The sequence below is a fragment of the Pseudophryne corroboree genome, chromosome 11 (genome assembly GCF_028390025.1).
Source record: "Pseudophryne corroboree isolate aPseCor3 chromosome 11, aPseCor3.hap2, whole genome shotgun sequence".
NCBI lineage: Eukaryota > Metazoa > Chordata > Amphibia > Anura > Myobatrachidae > Pseudophryne > Pseudophryne corroboree.
In genome coordinates this window covers 153,102,184-153,111,952 of record NC_086454.1, presented here as the reverse complement: position 1 = coordinate 153,111,952, position 9,769 = coordinate 153,102,184, and the positions used below count along the sequence as shown (strand labels likewise).

At 44.3% G+C, this 9,769-nt stretch overlaps 1 protein-coding gene across 1 annotated transcript; it reads left to right on the top strand.

The window, feature by feature from the left end:
• The first annotated feature begins 6,180 nt into the window (after positions 1–6,180).
• Positions 6,181–9,133, top strand: LOC134969194 (LRRN4 C-terminal-like protein). The gene is made up of 2 exons (XM_063944975.1): positions 6,181–6,347; positions 8,031–9,133. Exon 2 carries the CDS (start codon positions 8,031–8,033, stop codon positions 8,934–8,936), a length of 906 nt encoding a protein of 301 aa, XP_063801045.1. The 5' UTR covers positions 6,181–6,347; the 3' UTR covers positions 8,937–9,133.
• The last annotated feature ends 636 nt before the right edge of the window (positions 9,134–9,769 follow it).

Genomic DNA, 9,769 nt, shown 5'->3' with positions numbered 1-9,769 from the left:
AACCCTTACATGCAGCGCCCCACCTCTGTTGTATCACTTCCACCAGCAGCTTCTAAAAAGAAATAAGCTGGTAAGTAAATCTTCACCCTTACAAGCTACACATGATTCAGATGAGGATTCATCGGAAGATGAAAGCTCAATCAATTTTACTTCGACATACGAAGAGGAGGAGGAAGGTCTCAGCTCAGTGGATATAGCGGAGTTAATTAAAGCAATGAAAGCCATTCTATCCTTAGAGGATTCAGCAGAGCCTGTGTTAAAAACCAAGGCACCTGTATTTAAATGTCCTAAAACAGTTAAGACTGAGTTTCCAGGGTCAGATCAGCTGACGGAAATTATGGAAGAGGTTTGGGCTATGTCCAATAAGAAGTTTAGAATGCCTAAAAAATGGAATTCCAATTATCCTCTTCCAGCTGGGGATTGTTTAAAAAGGGAGGTGGCTCCTAAAGTAGATACACATGTAATTCGATTAGTGCGAAAATCTACATTACCTTTGCCTTCAACATCGTTAAATGATGTCACATATAGGAGAGTGGATGGTTTTCTAAAAACCATTATTTTCCCTGTCTGGGGCAGTCATAAGGCCAGCCATGGCTTCAGCTTGGATGGCAAAGGCAGTGGGCTGATGCATTGGAGGGGGATTTTTCTATAGCTTCTAGAGAGCAAAAATCCCTAATAGCTCATGTAAAACAGGCTGCAATGTTATTGGAAGAAGCAGCATTGGATATGGGTACTATTGCTTACAGGGCATCAGCTTCAACAATAGCTGCTCGCAGAGCAGTTTGGCTACGTACATGGAAAACTGATTCAGAATCTAAGAAGGTTTTGGAATCTTTGCCCTTTTCTGGAGATATTATTTTTGGTAAAGAATTGACAGATATTCTGGAGTCAGAAGCAGACTCCAAGAAGGTCAAGTTTCCTTCCACATACAATTTCGGTCTCAAGGAAAAGCTAAAGGAAAAACTGATGGCAAGCAGCCCCAATACAACAAGACTAAGTAGGACTAAGAAGCATTGGGCTACCAGAGGACCGGTGGGGAAAACCGATAATAAGCCATCAGCCTGATGGTGCGGGCCTCCACCTGGGTACCCCAGGGTGGGGGGCCAACTTCTTCAGTTTGCACAGATCTGGCAGAACAGATGCCTAGGTGCAGGAAGCGGTATCTCTAGGTTATGCTTTTGCCTTCAAGAAACACCCTCCTCGAAAAGGTTTTATTGTACCAGCCCATCTTGGGTAGAGACGAAGGCCAGGGCTTTGTTAGAAGCAGTTCAGAAATTGCTTCAGTCAGGAGTAGTCATTCCAGTTCCTCCTGCACAACGAGGACAGGGTTTTAAACTCCAACCTGTTTTTAGTTCAAAAGCCAAATGGATAATTTCGGCCCATTCTCAATCTCAAAGTACTGAACAAATACATTTGGTTACCTCGGTTTCACATGGAGACGTTACGTTCCATCATTTTGGCCATAAAGCCAGGAGATTATATGGTATCCCTGGATATACAGGGATATATTACCTACATGTTCCTATAGCACTGTCCCATCAGTGCTACCTCAGGTTCACTATCCTCCAACAGCATTTTCAGTCCCAGGCCCTACCTTTTGGATTAGCCACAGCTCCCAGAGTATTTACCAAGATTATGGTGGTAATGGCAGCTTATCTCCACCAGCAGGGGATAAGAATATTTCCATACCTCGACGATCTTTTAATCCTGGCACAGACGCAGGAGTTGCTCTTATGTCATCTGAACAGACAATGACGTGTCTGCAGAACCACGGGTGGCTCATAAATTGGGCAAAATCGTCTCTGGTTCCGTCACAACGGATGACTCACTTGGGGGCTGTACTGGATTCAAGTCTTCAGAGAGTAATTTTACCTCTGAACAAGACATTCAAGGTCCAGTAAAGAATTCAGGACTTGCTACAGAGTCAAAAGGTATCCATTCACGCAGCAATGCGCGTGATGGGTTCGATGGTGTCAACATTTGACATGGTGGAGTATGCACAATTCTACTCGAGGCCTCTGCAGCGTCTGATTCTTGTCAAATGGAATCAGTTGCATCAGACGATAAAAACACAGACTATGGGGTATAATTCAATTAGGGTCGAAAACTGCCGTCTGTCGAAAAGATGGCAGTTTTCGACTTTTTAAGGTCGAATAGTGATTCGACCTATTCAATCCCAGCTGTTTTTTTTCGACAAGTCTGGGAATTCGACTTGTCGAATAGTACGTGAATCGGCGGTATAGCTGCCGTTTCACGTACTTTTGAGTGAAACGGGGCCAAATTCGACAGGATCTGGCCCCGTTTCCGACCATCTCAGTCTGACATAAAAAAATATCGGACTGAGATGTGGGACCCAGAGGATGAGAGGGGGGAGAGCCACAGGGAGACGGGGGAGAGGCGTGGGTATACAGGGGAGATCAGCGCTGCAGCAGGATGTCTCTCAGCCGCGCCGCTCACAGCAGCATCCACCCGGCTCCAGCTAGTGAGGTCACACTTGCTGGAGCCGGGTGGATACTGCCGTGAGGTCGGGCGGCTGTGTGACATCCTCCTGCAGCACTACTGTAGCGCTGATCTCCGTCTGCCCGTGGCTGTCCCCGCTGGTCTCCCCGCGGCTCCCCCCCCCCCCTCCTCCTCTGGGTCCCTCATCTCAATTCGACTTGAAAAAGTCAAATTGAGATGAGATTGAATAGGGGTTGTTGGATCCATTCCGACAAATGCATGTCGGAATGTATCCGACCCTAATTGAATATACCCCTATGTTTCTTACAATAGAAGTAAGAAGGTCATTAGCCTGGTGGCTACAGATATCCCATCTGGACAAGGGGAGACCCTTTTGGATATCAGATTGGGAAATTCTGACGACAGATGCCAGTCTCCAGGGCTGGGGAGCAGTGTCAGGAAGGTGGTGTTTTCAGGGGCAATGGACTAAGGAAGAAAGTTGCCTGCCAATAAATATATTGGAACTTCGGGCCATATACATGGCACTGATTCACTCAAAGGGCATTCTTCGGGGAAAGCCAGTCCAGATCCGCTCGGACAATGTGACGGCAGTAGCGTACCTCAACCATCAAGGAGGAACTCGCAGCCGAAAAGCGATGAAGGAGGTAAGTCACATACTAAAGTGGGCAGAACTTCATCATCCAGCCTTGTCTGCAGTGTTCATTCTGGGAGTCCTAAACTGGGAAGCGGACTTTCTCAGTCGACACGCCACTCAGGCAAGCGAATGGCCTCTACACCCAGAGGTCTTCCAGACTCTAGTAGACAAGTGGGGGTTGCCAGAGATAGATCTCATGGTGTCCCGTCTGAACAACAAAGTGCTCACATACGGGTCAAGAACAAAGGATCCCAGAGCGATCTTTGTGGATGCCCTGTCAGTGAGATAGGACTTTCATCTAGCTTATCTCTTTCCTCCAATCACCCTATTACCCAGGGTGGTGAGAAAGATAAAGCAAGGAAAAGGTGCCGTGATTCTAATGGCTCCAGCTTGGCCCAGAAGACATTGGTACACAGATCTGCAGAGGATGTCGATGGATGTTCCACCTCTGCTCCTTCAACATCCAGATCTACTGATGCATGGTCCTTGTTATCACAGACAGCTGGGTTGACTGTCTTTGACGGCGTGTCTCTTGAAACCTCTATCCTGAAGTCAAGAGGATTCTCACAACAGGTAATTCAAACTATGCTCAGAGCAAGGAAACCTTCCTCAGCTCGCATTTATCACCGAATATGGCAAACCTATATTCATTGGTGCAGTGATTGGAAAATAAATCTTTTAGAGTTTCCAGGGTCTTAGCATTCCTTCAGGCAGGAATGGATAAAGGTTTGAAGGTGGCTTCCTTGAGAGTGCAAGTATCAGCATTGACTGTATGGTTCCAAAAGAAAATTGCCAATTTACAGGATGTGCATACTTTTTTCCAGGGAATGCTGCGCATTTAACCTCCTTTTGTTCCTCTACAGTGCCTTGGGACTTAAGTCTAGTCCTGAAAGCCCTTCAAGTTGCTCCGTTTGAACCACTTAATAAAGTGGATCTTAAATGGTTGACAGCTAAAGTTCTCTTTCTACTGGCTATGGCGTCAGCTAGAAGAGTATCAGATTTAGGGGCATTATCATGTCATTCCCCATTTCTGATTTTTTATCCAGATAAAGCAGTTCTCAGAACTAGATCTGGGTATCTTCCGAAGGTGGTGTCTAAATTCCACCTTAATGAAGAAATTGTAGTCTTGGCTTTCTAGGTACCGGGCCTTTCTGCGGGAGATGCATCTCTGGACGTGATCCGTGCATTAAAGATCTATGTGGATTGTCCCAGTGCCATCAGAAGGACAGATTCTCTCTTCATTCTCTATGGATTTCACAAGAGAGGATGGCCTGCTGATAAGCAGACACTGGCAAGATGGCTTCGCATGACTATTTCAGAAGCATATTCTCAGGCTGATCTCCCTGTTCCGGATAATGTCTTTAATTTACATACCCTTCTGCATGGGCAATGGAGCAGATGAATTGCAGATGGCTTGTGTGGTCCTCTCTGAACTCTGAGAGGACCACACCAACCATCTGCAATTCATCTGCTCCATTGCCCATGCAGAAGGGTATGTAGCAATTACCAATAAGTTCAGTGGTAGACAATTTTCTACTTCGTATCGGTCGAATTTTAGACCATTTTTACAATTTTTCCTGACTCCTCTAAAATATGCATCCGTGTTAGGTTGTGATGTAGTATTGACCTGGTTATACACCCATTCCAATTGATATACACAGCATTTTATATGTTCCATCAAGGTCCCACTATTTCATATATTTTGCATCTGATTCTGTATCCCTGAAGAAGTCCCATAAGGGATGAAACGCGTTGGATCGATCAGTTATTCTGCTTCCGTCTATGCAGTATGTTGGGTACATGCTGACAAAGAAACACTCTGAAAACTGAATGTAAACCAGATAAACCCTGACTTTACTTCTGTGAAACTGTACAGATGCTTGATAGATTTTACTGTGTATTTTTATAATTACATTATATTTAAAACGGATGTGGAATTAGCACCCTCAGATATTGTGGTTATTTGTCTATTGAGCCTCAACTAACAGGAGGTTCTTCTAGAGGTTGATGCTTTCTTCCTTCTCACTTAGTGCTACTGGGTACTTTTTTCCTGTGTGTGTGTGTGTGTGTGTGTGTATGTGTGTATATATATATATATATATATATATATATATATATATAAAAATCTGGTGATCATTATGCAATAAATATAATAAAAGAATATGTTATAGTGTGTTTCTAAAACAATAAATAGGTAACATTAGCAAAACAAATATCTAAATAGTTGATATGGACTAAAGGTAAAAAAAAGGAAAACACATAAAAATAGCAGGTGGTTGCAATGGAGTGCAGCCATACTTGGGGCCAATGTTGAAGGAACCTTGCAATGCCAGACCACCCTCCTAGGCCCCCATCCGGCACGTCTTAGCATGGTCTGAGGTTGGCCTGGTTGCTGGCTTTTCTGCACATATACCAACCCCATCCCATGCTCCTATTCTTATCTGGCACATGGGCAGTGACACCACAATCCAACCTACACAATGAATTTGCCCAGAATAGCACGGTGTGGTCGAGGGAGGGAGGGAGGGAGTAAATAGGCATCACCAGGGCCTCTTCCAAATAATGTTTTTATCTACCGCTGGATGGTGGGGTATTGTGAGGAGGCGTGTTTATTGTGGGGGGCTTTCTGTTATTATTTTTAATGAACTTGTGTACCCACCAATTATTTAGAAATATTAGTTGCTATGATGTTAGAAGTATGGATATGTGTGAGGAATAAATTCCTACAGATGGCCAGAAAAAAATACTGACCAATAGAATCACTGACCAATCTGATCCTATAGTAGCCACAAAGGGACTATATTGGGCTTCTGATATGGCTGGGCATTGTCATTGTGGCTGGAGATAACTGCACGCACAGGCTGTCAGCGGGATGTGAATTCAGGTGGAGCAGCTCAATGTGAGTATCAAAGGTTTTACATATACCCTAAGGGAAGGAATTGCTAGAACACATCTTGTGCTGTGTGATCACATTACTTTATATACACATGGGAAAGCTAAGCTGCTTTTTTCCTCCTATATACTGTAGTTCCATTTCCTCTCTCTGGCTCGTGTGCATCTCACCCTCCTTCCAGTCACTCCCTACTCCCACATACTTAGCCTGTGATTCAGGATCCCACTCAGGAATGACATCATATAACCTGCACTGATATAAAGAGCTTTACAGTGTTTCCCAAGAAAACAGAACAGCTCAGGTACCTAAGAAAGACGAGTCAATAAAAAGGAGTCCATAAAGGTTATCTTGTACTGAAAGGTAAGAAAGAGGCTGGCATCAGAATGACCATTTTGCTTCATGATAACGACACATTACTGAGAGAATTACAGCATGCGGGTTAGAGGAATCTCTGCTCACATGACATCTGTGGTGTTACATACCCTGGGCAGGAGTGCAGGCTTTAGTGTACAGCTGACTATTCAGGTACTTAAAGCTGTCTATCGTCTGTAGTCTGGGTAACAATTACTGTCTGCTACTAAGGTGTGCTCTGCATTGGTTTATTGTATTTTATGGAAATTTATTATAATGTATTTTTAGACAGTGTCAACATATTTTGCAGTTCTGGTCGTTCACAGAAACTTTGTTCACTTAAAAATATTACATGAGCTTCAACTATTGTAATCAATTACTGTTAATTCATTAATGCAATTACATTTAATCATTGATTACAATTACATTTACTTAGGGCAATAAAAGAACAAATTAAAAAAAACACAAAAAAAACACCTGGACTTTATGCACATTCAGACATGTTGCTGCATGAAACCGCTGATAGACAAATGGCTGGAATTCTAGGCTACCATGGTATGATTTACACATGACCTGTGACGCACCATACACTGGCAGACAAAGTGGGGAGCTGCAGTTCTAGGGTAGCAGGAGAGAAAAGAAACTGGCTGCCTTAACCCTTTATACTGTGTCATGTTTGCTAATGCTGACATTTAATAAAAGCAGCCTCTAGACAAGGAACATACTAAAGCCAACATAACACTAACACACTAAAATATCTAAGTGGAGTAATAGTGTATTAGATGTCACTGAGATACTCTGTGATCGTATTCAAGCACAAGGCCAAAGAAGTAGTCATCTGACACTACGATGGGTCATAGTGTACATATAGCTCTGGGCTGGCCATGGGACATCACTGGGCTTCTGGGGCTCTGGGGTGTAGTATGGTATGCCGGCGGTCAGGCTCCCGGCGACCAGCATACCGGCACCGGGAGCCCGACTGCCTTCATACCGACAGCTCACCACGCTGCTGCGCTCGCCACACTCCCGGCATGATGCGATCGCATAGTAGTTGGCAGCCGGTGGGAAGGGGGTGGGGGACGACAATGCGGCGTTTGTGGGGAGTGGTGCGGGAAACGCAGGCGTGTCATGGCCATTTTCAGGGCTGGCGGGTAACGTCCGCTGCGATTCCTGCGATTGAAAACATGGCGCTCAGTGCAACTGCATTCTCATTATGCTGAACCCTGGGTCATCTGCAACTGTCGATGGTACTCAATTTCTGCGTATGCGTTGCAGTATATGACTACACACGCAATTTTGCGATTGCATCGGCTGGCCTATTTATCCTTTCTGGGCGGCTCTTCGTATACAATTTTTAGCAAAAGCAGGATTGGGAAAATCACTATTTCTGCCTCAGTAGCGATCCAAGCTGAATAAGGTCCTATATGCGGAAAGCCAGAGGCATTTGCAAATATGGTATGTTGTTGAGGCCGGTCACGTTCAAGTTCTTTTTTTTTTTTTCTTCATTGCATTCATACTTATACATACTGTATATTCTTTCAAAATGTTACCAGTATTAAAGCCAATTAAATGAATGTACTGATCATGCTTCTCTCTACCATCTTTTGCTGCTCTTACTGTTACCTGCACACCCTGTATCCTCTTCATCTGTGCACTTTCCCCAATTGATTTCCTACCTATTTCCATATCCAGATGGTTCCTTCTCTCCTGTCGCTATTTCTGCCCTTCTGTCTTTTTACTACAGGTTCTCCGGTTCTAGCCAGTGGAAACTCCACAGAGCCACAAGAAGGCAGCAACTTCAACTCTTCCACCACTATTGCCCCATTTCTGGAAAAGAAATACACTGCCACCCAGTACGCCAAGGTCACGCAAAGTAACCAAAGCACCCGAGAGCGTATTCTGTACGTTACTAGTGGACCAGAGGATTATTACTATGATGATGATAGTGGTGGTGACGAAGAAACTAAAGTCATTGAATCTCCACCTGCTCCTAGCAGCCCCTGCCCGTATGACCGCTGTGAGCATCTGTTGCCCACATGTGAGGAGATTCAAAAGCAGGCAGGTGGCAGATGTCTTTGCCCAGGAATAACTGGATCAAAAACAAAACCAGACCCTCCTCGTCTTGTGCAGGCCCTCCTTGCTGACGGAAAGTTGTCTGTGAACTGGTGCTCCCCTCTGTCCACTGTTCGTGGTTATAGGGTATTGTATAGGGGACTACAAGGTCCAATGGAAACAGGTCCAGTCCTTAATGCCTCATATCGCTCCTACTCCATTGAAAATCTCCCTGATACTCATTACACAGTGTGTGTGGTGGCATTTAATGAGGCTGGAGAAAGCCCTGCAGCAGTTGATGAGGAAGATAACGGACCAGAGGGCAGTATGACAGGACCCTGCAGGAATCTCCACACCACTCTCTCCAAAGACTCTTACATTTATCTAGGGGTGGGACTGGGGCTGGCAGCACTGGCAGGGCTGTTGGTTGTACTAGGCTGTTGGCTTTGGAAAAGGGAGAGGAGCAACAAAATGTATGTAGCTGAAGAGGAAGAAATGGGTATTCCAAACCACTTCTATAAGGCAGAGAGTGCAAACCAGCTGTGAGTGCAGAATTGGTGTAATGAGTGTGGGTACATACAGGAGTGTATGGTGGTACATACAGGAGAGTATGGTGGTACATACAGGAGAGTATAGGGGTACATACAGGAATGTGGAGCGAGAGAACAGATATATGAATGTAGAAACTAAATACAATTCTGTAAGTGCTAATATTTATTCTAATAAATTTTATTTTTATATGACATTTTAAGTAAAAAGTGTATTGTTTTTTAATGCTGTAACTATTCCTAATTTACTTTTACTGATTTTTATTTTCCTTATTGATCTAAAGTCTGAAAAATTAAAACCTCCAAAACAAAACGTTGCCAGTTCACTGGTTCTATTACTGCTCTTTTTGATTTTATTATTTATTCATTATGAAAAGCATCTGGAGGAGGCCTAAGCTTCTGGACTTCTTTGTAGCATTCATTTATGCTAGGGGTCATCAACATGCAGCCCTCCAGCTGCTGTGGAACTACACATCCCAGCATGCCCTGCCACAGTTTTAGGATGTCCTTATAGCAACACTGTGGCAGGGCATCCTGGGATTCATGGTCCCATAGGGCCTGCATGCTGAATGCTCCTGCTTTATACTCTTCCAATCCAGCGGTCCCTACCTGTAAACAGTTGCAATGTACTGATTAAGTATTCTCTCTGGTGCCCCCTGAGCCATGTGGTTAGAACTGTTATTATTAACAGGTTCTTCTTACATAGCGCAGCAAATTCCATCGTGCTTTACAATTGGATGCAACCAGCGGTGCAAGTATGCGGGTACGCTCGGGTATGGAGTACCCTTAAGAATTTGGCATCGGGTATGCAGTACCACCTGCCACACACTT